The sequence below is a fragment of the Mesoplodon mirus genome (assembly GCF_964341445.2).
Source record: "Mesoplodon mirus genome assembly, chromosome: 4".
Classification (NCBI taxonomy): Eukaryota; Metazoa; Chordata; class Mammalia; order Artiodactyla; family Ziphiidae; genus Mesoplodon; species Mesoplodon mirus.
This window is the reverse complement of record NC_138979.1, coordinates 96,462,220-96,481,727: the sequence shown is the minus strand read 5'-3', so window position 1 is coordinate 96,481,727 and position 19,508 is coordinate 96,462,220. Positions and strand designations below refer to the sequence as shown.

The window sequence follows — 19,508 nt, the reverse complement described above, 5'->3', positions numbered from 1 at the left end:
ACAAGTGCTCTAGCCAATACAAAATAATCACAACTGAGAGATAAAATCTTACTAAAAGTTGAAAAGGTCGTTTATGAGCATAGACTCAGAAAACATGTGACTCTTGATAGGTATGCAATGTGAGAAGTGCATTGCAAGAGAAATCTGTACAAACATATTAATGATTAAATAAACCATAGAGGCTCTAGTGCAGCTACCACTACTGCCTTTGTTTTCAACTTAAATTTTTATCGATGAATAAAAATTAAAATGAAAAACCATGTACAGTTCAATGAATCTTCACAAATTTAATATATGGTGTCCATGTTACCAGCCCCCAGAAACAAAATATTCAGCACTCCAGGTGCCCTCCTTTCTAGCCAGGACCAATTCCCAAGAATAAACATTATCTTTACTTCTAAAATTATAGATTAGTTTTGCCAGATTTTGAACTTTGTATCAGTGGACTCATACAGGATCTACTCTTTTGTGTCTGGGCTTTTTTCCCCCCTCAACCTTGTTTCTGTGATTTGTTCATACTATTGTATATAATTATAGTGTGTTCATTCTCATTGCTGATAGTATTTCATTATATGAATATTCCACAGTTTATCTAAATTTCATATTATTGATGGGCATTTGGACAGTTTGTTTTGATTATTATATAAATAGGGCTGCTAAGAACATTTTGTGCTTTTGGTGTACAGAAATATGTACATTTCTGTAGGTTATGTACCTGGGAGTCATAGATATGCTGGTCCAAACTCGCATATGTTCAGCTTTAGTAGATATTGATTGTACACTCCCACCAGCATGGCTGCCTTTTATCTTAAGAAAATGCAGGTTTGAATTTTTTTAACTCTGTTTGAGATAAGTGTACATTTACACGCACTTGCAAGAAATAATACAGAGAGATCCCCATACCCTCTATTTAGTTTCCCACAATGGTAACTAACACCTTGTAAAACTATAATACAGTATCACAACCAGGATATAGACAATGATATAGTCAGGATATGGAACGGTTCCATCACAAGGATTCCTCGAGTTTCCCATTTTAGCCACACCTACCCTCCACTTTAAACCATTTTTTCGGCCTGATGTGAAGTTAATAGGCGAGGAAACAATAGATGATCCTTTTGCTACAGAAATGTTTTCTACTAAGGTGAAGTAGCCCACAGAGAAGTACTGAAACAAGTGTTCAACAGGGATGACTAGCCTATGTTGGAAGGATATGCATTCATAAACAGCCGTATTCAGACTAGAAGTGAGCAATGAAGTTTACTAAAGATAGACCAATTTTGTGCCTGTGTAGATGGCTTTATAATAAAACTGAGATCATTCCACCTTTTGTGAATCCTAGGGTGTTAATCAAGTACGTGTTTTAGCATATGAATAATAAAGCCCAACTAGTTGCTGGGAAACACTGGGAGGATTAGGGAGGGCTTGCTTCCTCTAAGTCTTCAGAAAAATTTCCCTTTTCCTTCTCTGCAACAGTTTTTCATAAATTAAATACTGGTGTTTTTATTTATTCACCTCAGGAGGCAATAATCCATTATTCATAAGAGTTCAGACACTGGAGTCTGACAGGCTTAAGTTGAAATCCTGGTTTGTTACTTAGTAGTAACTGTGGACAAATTCTCTTAACCTTGGTTTTCCCTTTTATAAAGGAATAATAGCATATTGTTATAATAAGGATTTTTGAGTCTTAAGTGGGATTTTTTATGTAAAACGTGGATTTCTCTTGCTCAGCTTGCTGTTGACTTTGCTGTGAATTTTACCTTCTTTCTATAGGTACAAATGGAGACCAGTTGTCATGTCTAGATTCTTGCCCAAGTCTGAGTCCAGCATCCATTCATCTAGCATAGTTCTGCTGTTCCTTCAATGTCTACTTATATTCTTGAGTCATGCTATGAAGATTACCTTAATTATCACTGTACTTTTTCTTCCTTTTCTTTCAAACGCTTTTAGTGTTTACTATTTCTTTCTTGTAATTCTCCTATAGTGTAGACACCATTTAGGGCACAGTCATCTCCTTTTTATATTTTAAAATAATCACTAAAAATTTGAGATTTTGTTATAAAAATGCAAATGTTAATGAATATTACATCTCAAACTTAAATCCTGATTCCATAAAATCCTACCACCACAACCTTCTCTTACAGCCTTCACCATTTCAGTAGTTGTCTAGTTGCTCAGGCTAAAATTCTTGGCATCATCCCTGACTCTTTTATTTGTTCCACTTTCAACTTCTATATATCAATAAATCCAATGGACTCTGCCAGCAGACTTATCTAATATAACTTGCCAGCTCCTCATCCTTTAACCAACCTGTTCTAACCAATCACCATGTCTCACTTCTATTACTGCAATATCTCCAACTTCATCCCTGATTCCTCCCTTGTCCCCTCTATGGTCTCTTGTTCTCCCAAAAGCTAGAGTGATCCCTTATAAACATACTTTAGGTTACAAGTATTATTTGCTCAAAATCATCCAGTGCTTTTCCATTTCACTCATAATGAAAGAGTCCTTATAACTGCCTATAAATTATGAGATGCTCTAACCTACAGACATATCTCTGACCTCATCTTTCTACTTTTCAATTCCTTTCTCATTCTACCTCAGCTACATTGGCTTCCTTGCTGTATTGCAAATATGCTAATCTTCTACCTGCATCATGACCTTTTCATATGCTGTTCCTTCTACCTAAAAAGTTTTCATTCCAGATATTGACATAGTTCATTCTCTCACTTCCTTTGAGTCTCTGATCAATATTACCTTCTCATAAGGTATTCTCAGGTAACCCAATATGAAATAACACCAGTTTCAGTGGATGTGTTTATAAACACACATTAGAAGACTCTAGAAGGTGGAGACAAGAAGGCAGACTAACTAGGAACCTCAGGACCCAAGGTACAACACAACAGTGAAGTCCTTGGGTTTTCTTTTTGACTCATATTTCAAACTGGGTGCTAGAGAAATCAGAATCCAGAAATGGTAACAGGCAAAGATAAAAGAAGTCTCAAGAAAATCCTCCTCTCTCTAGCCAAAGGACCAGGAAAAGGGATGCCTAATAGGACAGAAAACTTTTAGACAATAACTGCTTACTCCAGCCAAACACAACAGGAAAATCTGCTGCTCCAAACCCACCACTGCCAGAAAAGGGTGGTTGGAGAGCCTCAGCTTCCACTCTCACTAGGGTAGTATCAGAGGAGGCAGAGCAGAGACCGAAGACTTTTATTCCCACAGGACTGGAATGAGGTGCACTTTCCTCTCCCTATGGAAAGTGGTGTCACAGGAGGCCTAGTGGAGACTGTGACCACTGCCCAGATATAACAAGGCTACCCTCCCCCTTATAGTGTCAGTGGAAGCCACTTGGGGAGCAGTAACAAGGCATCCCTGCCCCTAAAAGCCAGGGTGGTATCAGTAGAGGTCTGCTGGGAGCTGTAACAAACCCTCCTCCCACCACTATGTCAAAAGAGACCAAGTGGGTAACCTGGACTTTCATTCCCCACCTGACAGTGCCCTTCTCCCCCAACTAGAGCAGTGTCAGAGGAGGCCTGTTCAAACACAAAATTTAGATAAGATTCAGAGTCTTACAATACCCAAAATGTCCAGGTTTTAATTGTCATATAAAAAACTAGGAAATTCAACTTGAATGAGAAAAGACAATTGCCAGCATCTAGATGACACAGATGGTAGAATCACCTGACATGGATTTTTCAAGCAGTTATAATAAAAATGCTTAAACAATAATGAACACACTTGAAACAAATGAAAGAACAAAGTCTCAGTGAAGAAACAGAAGATATAAAAAAGAACCAAATGTAACTTTTATAACTGAAATGTACAATAACCAAATTTTTTAAAAAATCAAGAATGGGCTTAACAGCAGAATGGAGGGGACAGAAGAAAGAATTAGTAAACTGGAAAATAGATGAATAGAAATTGCTGAATTTTCAACCTTCAGATTAATTCTACCAGTCATAGCCTATAAAACTTCCTGAACAAGAAAATTTTTGTTTACTTCAGTTAAAACTATCCATTCTGGGCTTCCCTGGTGGCACAGTGGTTGAGAGCCCGCCTGCCGATGCAGGGGACATGGGTTCATGCCCTGGTCCGGGAATATCCCACACGCCACAGAGCGGCTGGGCCCGTGAGCCATGGCCGCTGAGCCTGCGCGTCCGGAGCCTGTGCTCTGCAGCGGGAGAGGCCACAACAGTGAGAGGCCTGCGTAACGCAAAACAAACAAACAAACAAACAAACAAAAAAACCCTATCCATTCTGATATTTAAATAGGATAAGGTATTTATATTAGTGTTCTTGCCTTTACTTCAGGCAGTTTGCATGTGGAATGCTTTGAAGACCATAGGAAGAGCATAAAGTAGACACCCCCCACTGGATTTACCAGAACACTTTAAAACCTTTCCTTATAAATCTCCTAGCTCATTGCTATTGCTCATCTAAATATGTTATATACATTCTTCTTTAATTATATAATAGAAACTAGTTAAAAGCATAAGAATTATAAAAGAAATATGAAAACTATATTTGCAGATGATATGCATAGAAAATGTGAGACAATCAATGACAAAACTAACTCAAATAAAAGGATTAAGTAAGACAGTGACTTATAAAATTTCATACAGAAATCAATATGAATTTTCGGGGGACACAATTCATTCTACAACAGGTCTGTAGGAAAGTTGTTCTGTTCGTCACATTTTTTTTCTTATAGTATTTTTGTATGAATGCTGTGCTCATTCTCTTTTTGCTTCTTATATTTGAATTAGTTGGATTTTTCTCTATAATTAGGAGACTCCTGTCCTATGTGTATTGATGGAGGTGGGTGGTCCTCAGGGTTGTTTTCTAGCATGTACCTCCCAAGGACTCCCTCCTTAAAATATGAAACATTTTCTTAAAGAAATGGTTTGGTTACTAAGAATTGACACAAAACAGTTTTAAAAAATTAGTCAAAATTTGGACAGATTTATAAGAAGGACTTGAAAACAGTCAATAGCTTCTGGTAGTCCATAATGGTATAGTAGTCTTAGGAAACAATATTGGGGAGGTATTTCCTCCCCAATATGAAACAGTACCTTAGTTTTAAACCCAAGTGCCTAAATCTCTAGCTAAGTACTCTAGGATGGAATCTTACTTCCCTTCAGCCTTTGAGTCCTACCACTCCTACCTACACACACACACACACACACACACACACACACACACACACACACACACGATTCAAAAAATAAGTTTTCCTTAATGATTTTATGTTCTACAAGGAACTCAATTAGCTCTAGAATTTACCCAATATTATTTGCTATAAAAAATGCCAGCAGTGTTTCAAAAGCAGCTTAAAATATTTCTCTTACAAATATAAAATACCTATGGTATGGTTTTCTTTCTGTGGCAATTTGGGTTTCTACAATAATTCCACTGCCTGTAAAATTATTTGGCTTTCTAAAGTAAACAACTGATTAATTTTAGTATAACAGAATTTTCAGAATAAAATAATCATTATTATTTTGAAACACAGACATCAATATGCTATGTTTTGTAAGGCAAAGAACTACAAATTTTTTTGACTGAAGTAAACAAAACACTGCAATTCAAAAGTTTTAGGTTCCACAATAATGATCAATACTTAATGACATTCGTACCTGACAACCAGAGAAAAACGTTATTCCCTAGATCTTCTTTAAATTCATCATTAAAGAAATCACTGGATTCTGGAAATGCTTCCTGGAATGTTGCATAGATAGCTTGTGCCAAACAATCAGGATACACCTACCAAAAACAGAGTCATATTAAAATAATTCCATATTTCATATAACACATCTCAACTATCAAAAAAATTACTAAATTTGTGAAATATATGTGTCCCTTTTTTCTTATAGCTTGCTTTTGACCATTTAGTATTTCTTTGTACTTCTAACTGAGGAATATGAACAAAGAAGAGTTGAAAATAAAGTCAGTCAATTTGGCTATTTGTTAGCATTTTGGGAAAAAAATATAATTTGGATAAAGGATGAAGTTACAATTAAGATAAGATACTTTAATGATTCTACATTTATTTCATTTAACCTTGCTATTGATACCCTCTTTCAGAAAAGGAACACTATCTTTCAGGTCATTATAATAAAAAGCATATATATATATATATATATATATATATATATATATATATAAATTGAAATATATTTGACATGTAATACTATGTAAGTTTAAGGTGTACAACATGTTGATACATTTGTTTACTGCAATATGATTACCACCATAGCATTAGCTAACACCTCTATCGCGTCACACAATTATCACTTTGAGTGTGTGATGAAAATAAAGAGCATGTTTTTAAATAATTGAAGCCTGTTTAGGTGAGTTAATATATTATAACCACAACTGTAAAATCATGATCAGATTTTATATCATACAAATAGATGGTACTACCAATATTCTATTAGACTTAAAGTCGCTTGACTACTAAGTTTCTCTTGGGGACTGACTAAACACAGGAAAATACCAGATTTTTATAGTAAAGATTTAAAATTTTTATCTACTACTTTGGAAGGCTGGAAGACACCAGAAACTAGAAGAGGCAAGGAATGGCTTCTCCCCTAGGGCCTCTTAAAGAAACTAGCCCTGTTGATACCTTGATTTTAGTCCTATAAGACTCATTCTGGACTTCTGACCTATATAACTGTAAGACAATGAATTTCTGTTGTTTTAAGCCATTAACTTTGTGATAATTTTTACACCAGCAATAGGAAACTAATATGGTCACCTAATCCAGTAGTGCTAAAATCTGCTGGTATGGATGGTATTCTTTGAAGAACTCCATATGTTTTTTTGGGTAGGGGAGAAGAGGAGAGGGAAGAATGCTTTAATATACTGATATATTTAATTTTACTGAATGAACCATGAACACTTTTACTACCAGAAAAATCACATATTATAATTGTGGTATATAAAATCACACTAATAATCAAAATTTAAAAGTTGAACAAGGTAAGTAAGAGGAACTTTTAAAAGTTTTCTGTGAATATCTCACCTTCAGGAGATCAGGGGAAAAAGAGATCAAGTGTCAAATGGTGTTGGGAAAATTTCTGAAGGAATATCATTGTATGACATTGGAAGAAACTGGAGCAAAAGCTATACTAAATACGTTCAGATTCAGTTAATTTGTACTGAATAGTGAGACCTGAAGCTAATTTTTTGATTCTTGTATATTAATAGTTTTCTCTTTCTGTGGTAAGATAAATCAGATGAGCCATTAGTAACAAAACACCTTATTTGAATGAGCTAAAAATAATAGAAATTGGTCAATGAGAGTTGAGGCTCCATTTCTATTTATAGAGCTGTGGAGGTAATAGGCCTGTAGGGAGGTGGCGTGGTTCTCAAGCATTGAGACAGGGAGAGGGAACATTATAAAATGACTGAACAAAGGTCAAGGGGTCAAATCATTAAGGTGTACATGTTATTTGTTCTCAAGTGAGGCTCTGAATCTTGGTTAAACAACTTCTAATTTCTCCTTGGAAAAAGCCACTGAAAATAGGGACTTAGAAAAAAAATCAAGTCATGATTTGAGAAGGATTATAAATATGATATCTATCAAAAGGCACATCCATCCCAAGGGAGAACATTTGGACCACAAATGTAAGACTAGAAATTACAGAATAAGGGATATGCAATGGTGCCACTACCTCCTTTGTTCACATTAAATAGGTCTTTTATTCTTTTCTTAAGAGCCCTGTGTTAAAGCATGCTTGATTTCATCAAGCCATGTGTATAGGCTAGAAACACTACAAAGGGATAGACTAGGTGAAAGCGTATGGATAGGAGAAACAGTTGGTTTTGTCATCTCTAGACAATTTTAATGACCAAAAATCCTAACCATTAACTATTATTTTCCTGCAAATAAGAAAAATAAATTTAATATTAGCAGAGAAAATCTTAGTCTATCTTTCAGAACATTAGTGTTCTATAAACAATTTATGAATCATGGATCAACCTCTTCATCGGATGGACAACCAGCTGTGGAACTGAGAGACTGAATGTCTTGCGAAGATCACCTGGGTAATTACGAGCAGATTTCAGATGTGAAGCCAAGTCTCCTTATGCCCAGTCCACTACTGATTTCCTTCTACGATACTGTATGTATATGTTTGTGAGATAGATCAAGATTGAGCATAAATATTTGGCAATTTAAGTTTGTTTACATTTTCATCATGAAGGACATTTATTTTTATTTTAGGTTTTACCCATGAAAACATTGACTGACTCAAAAATACTTCTGTATTTCTGATTTACAGATGTCAGTACAACAAAGTATTTGAATGTGGCTTCTGCTTTGAAACGCTAGATGTTTACATTTTAAAATACTCAGTGAAATTCCTACATGTCTTCATTTCACACTACTCAAGAACGTAAATTATTTTAACCAAATTATTTTACTATAACAGACATAGTAAAACATTTGATTCATAAATGTGTCCATTGTTCTTTACTGTAACAGGTGCTTAGTACTTAGGCATAACACAAGAAGTTAAGTCCTCTTAGATCAAAAGATACTTTATAAAGTAAAAGAAAAATGATAATTTTGTAGGTAAAATACCAAGACCTTTGTAGGTATGTACCAAGATACATAGAACAAGTCAATAGTTTTCAAATTATTAATATGCAAACAAATACATATACCACACTGAGGAGATTCTGTAAGGCTTTTAGTCAGTAGAATACAATATTATGGGGTGGAGGGGCATGACTTTTTAAATATTATCATTATTTACTCTACTTTAGGCAATTTTTCTTGCAAAATAACAAAATATGTTCTCATATGTGTTTAAATAAAATAACTATTTTTATATTTCACTTGCTATAAAATAATTAGCATAATTAGTTAATTTCTATATTTACCTGAAAGAATGCATCCTTTTGACTTAGAGGTATGCTCTTGAAAAGTGATGCATAACTTTCTGAAATTCTATCAAACAAGGAATCTTGACTTTCTCTGTCAGGCTTAAAAAATAAAACACACATGGAATTAAAATCATTAATATTACAATTTAAAATTTGAATCTGCTTACATAATGTCAGTAACTCTATCTTCTTAAAGGGCAGATCAGTTGCTATAGTGGAATGAGCATGGGTTTTTGGCATCATGCAGACCTGAATTTGAATGCTGGCTCCATTATTCATTAGCTGCACTATCCCAGGCAAGTTAATTAAGTCCTAGTTTCCTTATCTGCCAAATATAGATAATATACACGTACCTTAAAGTATTATCTTAAAATTAAATAGGGACAAGGATTATGTTTTGTTTGACTTTGTATTTCAAGCCCTCAGCACCGTGCCTGGCACACTGAAAGCACACCAACATTTGATGAATTAATGAAGGTTCTTGAATAGTAGATGGCATGCACAAGGCAATCAATGACATAGTTGCCTGCTACTATTCTATAACCATTCCAAATTTTTCATAATCAGTAACTCAGTATAAAATCAAAGCAATTACTGGAATGAGACAGCCATAGCCAGAACTAGTAAAATTGTGACATGAGAACTATACTAAAAACAAAGTAAGTAGAATGTCATAAGAAGGAAGAAATCTGTAGATAATAATAATGTCAATATTAAAGTCCTAAGGTAGCACCTTGAATTCTTGCTCTATTAAGCAATGAAGAGATAAATTAGAGTGCAAATACATGAATTAAGCAATAAAGATGAATTAGAGTCCAAATTCATTTATGATGTCAACAGTAGAAGCACAAGCTGGCATTAATAGGTTTTGGTAATAAACATAAAAAATGATCAAATTTAGTGGTAGTTTTCTATGAAATTAGCATGCCATATGAGCTGGGATTCATAAATGCATAGGATCTTAGACCTAAAATGGAAGTTAGATGTCACCTAGGTTAAGCCCCTCTGTTTTAGTGACTGCATTGATGCTCAGAAAGATTAAGAGAATTATTTAAGGTTATACACAGTTAAGTAACTGAAAGCCAGACTAGAATCTAGGTCCCCTCACTCCCAATGCAGCTTTTGTGCTTGTGTAATAAGTTTATGGAAGGAGATAGTAGCAGAATTAATAATGATAATGTTAATAATTCTTGACTATTTATATAATGGGCAGTGGTTCTAAGACTTAGGGCTGTGTGAGAATTAACTGAGATAATATATAATTTACTAGTAGAGAAAGTTGGCATGTTTCAGTTACATGATCTACACTTAACATGTGTGATGAAATATCCAAACAGAAAGTTCTAGAACATGTCTTTGACTAATACAATTCAACCTAATGTCCACACCATATATACCTCCACAGGAAACTGAGTAGCAAAATGGTACAGTAAATTTTTATACATGTTTTGGTATGCTTGAAAAGAAGACGTATCCTACAGCTTTTGGATATTCAGGTTACTGATATGTTCATTAGATCTAGCTATTTAACATGTTAAATCATATTTGCATTCCAGGAATAAATTTCATTGGTCAGATTGTATAACCCTTTTAATATACTGCTGAATTCAGTTTGCTAGCATTTTGTTGAAGATTTTTGCATCAATATCCATCAAAGAGGATATTGGTCTGTAGATGCTTTTTTTGTTGTAATATCTTTGGCTTTGGTATCAGGGTAATGCTGGTCTCATAAAATGAGCTAGAAAGTATTCCCTTCTCTTCAATTTTTTGGGAGAGTTAGAGAAGGACTGGTGTTAATTCTTCTTTAAATGTTGGCAGAATTCATCAGTGAAGCCATCTAGTCCAGGACTTTTCTTTGTTGGGAGGTTTCTGATTACAGAAACCTGATTGAATCTCCTTACTAGTTATAGGTCTATTCAGATTGTCTATTTCTTCATTACTCAGTCTTGGAAAATTATATGTTTCTAGGAACTTGTCCATTTTATACAGGCTATCCAATTTGTTGTTATATGTTTGTTCACAGTACTCTAATAATCCTTGTTATTTCTTTGCCAATAGTAATATTTCCACTTTCATTTCTGACTTTGGTAATTTGAGTCCTTTTTTTTTTTTTTTTTTGGCTGTGCTGAATGGCATATAAGATCTTATATGAGATCTTAGTTCCCCGACGAGGGATCGAACCCACGCCCCCTGCAGTGGAAGCACGGAGTCTTAACCACTGGACTGCCAGGGAAGTCCTCACTTTTTTTCTTAGTCTAGCTAGAGGTTTGTCAATTTTGTTTATCTCAAAGAACTAACTTTTGGTTTTACTGATTTTCTCTACTGTTTACCAATTCTCTATTTTATTTATCTCCACTCTAATCTTTATTAATTCCTTCCTTCTGTTGTTCTTTTTCTAGTTCCTTAATATGTAAAGTTAGGTTGTTGATATATTGCTTTTTGATTTGTTTAAAACTTTAAATTTCTCTTTTAGCAATGCTTTTGCTTTATCCTATGAGTTTTGGTACATTGTGTTTTTTGCTTTCATTTGTTTCAAGTTATTTTCTAATTTCCTCTGTGATTTATTCTTTGAATCATTGGTTGTTTAAGAAGTCTTATACATCAACAATGTGAGAATAATTTGTACATCCAGTTTGAAAACAACTTGGCACTACCTTGTGAAATTGAACATCTATATACCCAACAATGCAGCAATTCCATTCCTTCTCTATGTGTCTTGCAATTTTTGTTTGAGAGATGGACATCTTCAATAGGACAGTAAAACCTGAGGTATAAAGTAGTTATGTTTGGGAATAGGTATGTCTCTTCTCTTGTTAGCCTTTAGGGGTCTGAGTCAATTAAGTAAAATGTTAAGCTCCATTTGGGTTTTGTTTTTGCTATAGTTACTCTCAGTGAAACAGAGGTTTCAAATTCCTCCTGCATTGCCTTGTTTTTAGAATTCTTGAAGACCCACCTTTTGAATTCATTTTCTCTAATTCCTTCTGTTTTTCAGTTTTTCCTTTTATTGGTTTCTTCTCTGATCTTTATTATTTCCTTTCTTCTGCATATTTTGGTTTTCATTTCTTTTTCTTTGTCTAGTTTCATACAGTAGAAGTTGAGGTCATGGTTTTTGAGAACTTTCCTTATTTCAAATCTAGAGATCTTAATGTTTTAAATTTCCAAATACTGCTTGAGGTCCATCCCACAAATTTTAATCTGTATTTTCATTTTCATCAAGTTCAAAATACTTTTCAATTTCCCTACTGATTTCTGGTTCGACCCACAGTTCCTGAGAAGTGTATTATTTAGTTATCAAATATTTGAAGATTTTCCAGGTAGCTTTCTGTTATTCATTTATAATATAATTCCATTTTGGTCTAAAAACATACTTTGTATGACTTGAATTCTTTTCATTTCATTAGGATGTTTTCCTAGCCCAGAATATAGTTGGTAAATGTTTAATGGGTACATGAGAAAAATGTGTATTCTGCTGTTGTTATGAGGAATGTTTAATAAATAACAATTAGATCCATAAAGTTGGTTAACAGTATTGCTCAAGTCATCTACATCATTCTATATCATTAACTGGTTTTCTGCACATACGACCAATTATTGAATATAAGGTGTTGAAATACCTAACTATACTTATAGATTTGTCTATTGCTTCTTTAAGTATTAAAATTGTCATTAAATGTGTTTCAAAGCATTTTAATTAGGTGCATAAATATTTATGATTGTTATGTCATATTGATGTATTGACTACTTTATAATTATACAATTACTTTCTTTTTCCCCGGTAATATTCTTTGCTTTGAAGGCTACCCTGTATAATGAGTTCAAAAAAGTTGTGATTTTTGTGGGTTATATATGGCTTGTCTTCGTTATTTTATGAGTGGAATTGATGTACTTTCCAGCCTCCTGAATCTTTTTGGGAGCCAATGTTCCAAGGACAATTTTGAAAACATTAAGGGTATATCATTACTGGAATTCTTCTAGTTAAACACCATCAAGGAAATTTTTATCATTAGCCTACACGTTGGTCAGCAGTTTTTGGAGCACTGCATTCTCACTAACAATATAATAATAAATAATAATGATAGATATAACCATTGAACACTTACCATATACCTACTTCCATGTAAACAAACAACTTTACATGTATTTTCTAATATAACTCCCAATAAACAGATAAAGTAGGTAATTTTTTAAAATTTTATGAAAGACTTAGAGAGGTAAGTAACTATTCAAAGTCACATCATTTTCTAAGTGGATAAACTTGTTTTTGAAGGCCAGATCTTAATTCTATTATATTGAATCTCATTTATATAGTATTTTCACAGTTTACTAGGGATCTTATTCATGTCACTTTTAGTACACACAACAACTCTAAGGAAAAAAGAAAGTATATGTTATTTTTACCTGTTTTTTGTTTGTTTTGTTTTATTTTGTTTTAGAGAGATGACATAACTGAAGCTCAGAGTGATTTTCTGACTAGCCCAAAGTCTCACACTAACTACTGGGAAAGCCAGATTTAAAATTTTAATTTCTTGGATTTCAGTGCAGCACTTTTTCTACTAGATCAAGCTACCACTACATCATAGGCAATAAAGGAAATCTGCTTTTATATTAGTCACCTAACAACTACTGAAATAAGTTTTAGAGCCAGCATACTGAACCATGCTATATTCTAGAGTATGATTATATATATTTTTTCATATTATGTTGTTGGTAATTAAATTGTATAAGTGGCTCAGGGTTCTATTCCAGTTATAAAGTCAGTATTGTTTATTATTCATAAAGTAGATCCAAAAATAGATACAATTTATGTGTTTTGTACTCACCTGAAAATGTAGTACAGCTTGAAATAGGAGCTAACCTAACAAAAGAGATATTCCCACACAATGCTGGTAAAAATGTATGGGCCTGCACCACACTTATTTAGTGGATTTAGGAACCTAAGAGGTCATGCTATTTATCTAGTTCACTGGCTTCAATACATTTATATTTAACAATGAATTCTCTTAGAAATAAAACCATAGGTGAAATGTAATGAACAGAAAGAACAGATGAAAGAGGAGCTGTTCTGGTTAAATCATGGAAATGTTGCTTCAATATGGCTTGGATACCCTTTCAGTTCCGTAGAACACTAGCAGAACACTCATCCAGCTGAATCATATATTGTTCCTCAAAACACATCAGAAATCTTAACTGATACTGGAAATGTTATTAAATTATAATATTTTAAAATATTACTGGGGGTGGAGTCAAGGTGGCGGACTAGGAGGATGCGGAATTCGTGTCTCCACACAACTAGGGCACCTACCAGGCACCAGTGGGGGACCACGGACACCTAAGGGGACAGGAGGAACCCCCAGCGACCGGGTAGGACATGGGGCATGGGGGGAGTGAAGGGGGAGGAGAAGTGGAGGCAGGATGGGACTGGTGTCCCTGAGGGGCAGCTGGAGGAGGGGAAGAGATCCCATGCCTGAAGGGGTAAATTGGGGGACCATTGGGAGGGCAGGGAATCAAAAGGGAGCATGGCCAGGATTCCCCTGCCTACTAGGGCCCCTGGGAGCCTGCTGAGATCCCAGGCCTGATCCTCTGCACACGGAGGCCCCCTCCAGCCGTGCACAGGTCCTGAGGGAGTGGGAGGGATGGAAGGGGGAGCAAAAGTAAAGGCCAGACCTCCAGGACCAGCACCCCTGAGGGGTGGCTGGGGGAGGAGGAGTTCCTACACCCAGCAGAACCCACCCACAGTTAGGGGTCCAGCGGGGACAGGGGAGACCCTGGGGAGACGGTGGTGGCGGCGTGCAGAGAAACGGAAGGGAATGCGGCCAGCAGTTTCCCTGTCTACTTAGGCACCGGGGAGCCTGATGGGCTCCTGGGCCTAATCCTCTGTCCTCGGAGTCTCCCTCCTGCAGTGCAGAGCCCAGGCCCCACCCCTACACCCTCACCCAAGGCCCTACCTCTACACTTGGAGACTCCCTCCAATGCTGGGCCTAAACCCCACCCACACACCCTCACTCAGGGCCCGAACTCCAAACTCTGGAACTCCACACTCCAGAGGTCCTCCTTTCCATGTACTGCCTCTCCCCTTCTGTGCAGGTACTAAGCAGAGGCCCTGCCCCATGCTCAAATGTCACCCCCCACCCACCTAAGTCCCGCCACACACAAAATCCTGCCCCTGCTTAAGTTCTACCCCCACCTAAACTCCACCCAAATAGCCAAGGCTTTTATTTTTTTCCTCTTTTAGATTGGGGTTCTGTTTTACCTTGTTGATTCACTTATATTTTTATTTTACCTAATAAATCTTTTATTTTTCTAATTTTATTTTATTCTTTACACTCTGTTATTGTTCTCTCCTTTTGGCTTGTTCCCCCACTTTATTTTTTCTATTGTGGTTTTATTTTACCGTGTTGCAGTTGTTTCAAATATATTTTTATTTTTCCTAATATATTTTGTTTTTTATTCTTTGATATGGTATTGCTCCTTTTTTTTTTTTGCCACGCTATGCAGCTTGAAGGATTTTGGTTCCCAGCCTGGAGGTTGGGCCCGAGCTCCTGTGATGGGAGCTCTGAGTCCAAAAAGCTGGAATAACAGAGAACCTCAGACCCCAGGGAATATTAATCAGTGTGAGGCCTCCCGGTGGTGCTCATCTCAGCACCAAGACCTGGCTCTATCCAACTGCTTGCAAACTCCAGTGCTGGACGCCTCAGGACAAACAACCAGTAAGACAAGAATACAGCCCCACTCATCAGAAGAAAAAAAAAGGAAATGACAAAAAATTATCTTACAGACAAAGGAGCAAGGTAAAAACTTACAAGAACAAATAAATGAAGAGAAATAGGCAACCTATCTGAAAAAGAATTCAGAGTAATGATAAAGATGATCCAAAATCTCAGAAACAGAATGGAGAAAATACAAGAAACATTTAACAGGAAGTAGGAGAACTAGAGAGCAAACTAACAGTGATGAACAACATAATAATTGAAAAGAAAAACACTCTAGAAGGAATCAACAGCAGAATAACTGAGACAGAAGAACAGATAACAAAGCTGGAAGATAAAACGGTGGAAATAACTGCCAGGGACAGAATAAAGAAAAAAGAATGAAAAGAAATGAGGACAGTCTCAGAAACTCCTGGGACAGCACTAAATGCACAAACATTCGAATTATAGGGGTCCCAGAAGAAGCAGAGAAAAGAAAGGGTCTGAGAAAATATTTCAAGAGATTATATTTGAAAACTTCCCTAACATGGGAAAGGAAATACTCAATCAAGTACAGGAGGCACAGAGAGTCCCATACAGGATAAATCCAAGGAGAAACACACCAAGACACATTAATCAAACTATCAAAAATCAAATACAAAGAAAAATTATTAAAAGCAGCAAGGGAAAAACAACTAATAACATACAAGGGAATCCACATAAGGTTAACAGCTGATCTTACAGCAGAAATTCTGCAAGTCAGAAGGGAGTACCAGGACATATTTAAAGTGATGAAAGGGAAAAACCTACAACCAAGATTACTCTACCCAGTAAAAACCTCATTCAGATTTGACAGAGAAATTAAAACCTTTACAGACAAGCAAAAGTTAAGAGAATTCAGCACCACCAAACCAGCTTTACAACAAATGCTAAAGGAACTTCTCTAGGCAAGAAACTCAAGAGAAGGAAAAGACCTATAATAACAAACCCAAAACAGTTGGTAACAGGAATATACATATCAATAACTACCTTAAATGTAAATGGATTAAATGCTCCAACCAAAAGACACAGACTGGTTGAATGGATACAAAAACAAGACCTCTATATTTGTTGTCTACGAGAGACTCACTACAAAACTAGGGACACATACAGACTGAAAATGAGGGGATGGAAAAAGATATTCCATGCAAATGGAAATCAAAAGAAAGCTGTAGTAGAAATTCTCATATCAGACAAAATAGACTTTAAAATAATGACTATTACAAGAGACAAAGAAGGACACTACATAGTGATCAAGGGATCAATCCAAGAAGAAGGCATAACAATTGTAAACATGTATGCACCCAACATAGGAGCACCTCAATACATAAGGCAAATGCTAACAGCCATAAAAGGGGAAATTGACAGGAACACAATCATAGTAGGGGACTAAAACAGCCCACTTTCACCAATGGACAGATCATCCAAAATGAAAATAAATAAGGAAACACAAGCTTTAAATGACACATTAGATAAGACGGACTTAATTGATATTTATAGGACATTCCATCCAAAAACAACAGAATACACTTTCTTCTCAAGTGCTCATGGAACATTTTCCAGGATAGATCATATCTTGGGTCACAAATCAAGCCTTGGTAAATTCAAGAAAATTGAAATCATATCAAGTATCTTTTCTGACCACAACGCCATGATACTAGATATCAATTACAGTAAAAAATCTGTAAAAAATACAAATACACATGGAGGCTAAACAATGCGTTACTAAATAACCAAGAGATCACTGAAGAAATAAAAGAGGAAACCAAAAAATACCTAGAAACAAATGACAATGAAAACACAACAACCCAAAACCTATGGGATGCAGCAAAAGCAGTTCTAAGAGGGAAGTTCATAGAAATACAATCCTACCTCAAGAAAAAAGAAACATCTCTAATAAACAACCTAACCTTACACCTAAAGCAATAGAGAAAGAACAAAAAACCCCAAAGTTAGCAGAAGGAAAGAAATCATAAAGATCATATCAGAAATAAATGAAAAAGAAATGAAGGAAACAACAGCAAAGATCAATAAAACTAAAAGCTGGTTCTTTGAGAAGATAAACAAAATTGATAAACCATTAGCCAGACTCATGAAGAAAAAACGGAGAAGACTCAAGTCAACAGAATTAGAAATGAAAAAGGAGAAGTAACAACTAACACTGCGGAAATACAAAGGATCATGAGAGATTACTACAAACAAATATATGCCAACAAAATGGACAACCTGGAAGAAATGGACAAATTCTTAGAAAAGCACAACCTTCTGAAACTGAACCAGGAAGAAATAGAATACATAAACAGACCAATCACAAGCACTGAAATTGAGACTGTGATTAAAAATCTTCCAACAAACAAAACACAAGGACCAGATGGTTTCACAGGGGAATTCTAGCAAAGATTTAGAGAAGAGCAAACACCTATCCTTATCAAACTCTTCCAAAATATAGCAGAGGGAGGAACACTCCCAAACTCATTCTATGAGGCCACCAACACCCTGATACCAAAACCAGACAAAGATATCACAAAAAAAGAAAACTACAGGCCAATATCACTGATGAACACTGATGCAAAAATCCCCCCAAAAATACTTGGAAACCGAATCCAAAAGCACATTAAAAGGATCATACACCATGATCCAGTGGGGTTTATCCCAGGAATGCAAGGATTCTTCAATACAGGCAAAATAATGAATGTGATACACCATATTAACAAATTGAAGGATAAAAACCATATGATCATCTCAATAGATGAAGAAAGAGCTTTCAACACCCATTTCTAAAAAAAAAAAAAACCACCCACAAAGTAGGCATAGAGGGAAGCTACCTCAACATAATAAAGGTCATATATGACAAACCCACAGCCAACATCATTCTCAACGGTGAAAAACTTAAACCATGTCCTCTAAGATCAGGAACAAGAAAAGGTCTCCCACTCTCACCACTATTATTCAACATAGTTTTGGAAATTTTAGCCAATCAGAGAAGAAAAAGAAATAAAAGGAATCTAAATCGTAAAAGAAGAAGTAAAACTGTCACTGTTTGCAGATGACATGATACTATAAATAGAGCATCCTAAAGATGCTAGCAGAAAACTACTAGAGCTAATCAATGAATTTGGTAGAGTAGCTGGACACAAAATTAATGCACAGAAATCTCTTGCATTCCTACACACTAATGATGAAAAATCTGAAAGAGAAATTAAGGAAACACTCCCATTTACCATTGCAACAAAAGAATAAAATACCTAGGAATAAACCTAGCAAAGGAGACAAAAGACCTGTATCCAGAAAAGTATAAGACACTGATGAAAGAAATTAAAGACGATAAAAACAGATGGAGAGGGCTTCCCTGGCGTCACACTGGTTGAGAGTCTGCCTGCCAATGCAGGGGAAACGGGTTCGTGCCCCAGTCCATGAAGATCCCACATGCCGTGGAGCAGCTGGGCCCATGAGCCATGGCCACTGAGCCTGCGCGTCCGGAGCCTGTGCTCCGCAACGGGAGAGGCCACAACAGTGAGAGGCCCACATACCGCAACAACAAACAAACAAACAAAAAAACAGATGGGGAGATATACCATGCTCTTGGATTGGAAGAATCAACATTGTGAAAATAACTATACTACCCAAAGCAATCTACACATTCAATGCAATCTCTTTCAAACTACCAGTGGCATTTTTCACAGAACTAGAACAAAAAATTTCACAATTTGTATGGAAAAACAAAATACCCCAAATAGCCAAAGCAATCTTGACAAAGAAAAACGGAACTGGAGGAATCAGGCCCCCTGACTTCAGACTATACTACAAAGGTACAGTAATCAAGACAGTATGGTACTGGCACAAAAACAGAAATATAGATCAATGGAACAGGATAGAAAATCCAGA

The 19,508-nt window shown here is 35.8% G+C and overlaps 1 protein-coding gene across 1 annotated transcript in view; it reads right to left on the bottom strand.

The window, feature by feature from the left end:
- Positions 1–19,508, bottom strand: part of FAM227B (family with sequence similarity 227 member B) — a gene marked incomplete at its 3' end in the record, with an annotated part of 241,992 nt that overhangs the window by 185,068 nt on the left and 37,416 nt on the right. Inside the window, 2 exon segments of the mRNA XM_082620108.1 lie at positions 5,643–5,769; positions 8,896–8,997. Of these exon segments, the coding sequence (XP_082476234.1) occupies positions 5,643–5,769; positions 8,896–8,997 (229 nt within the window).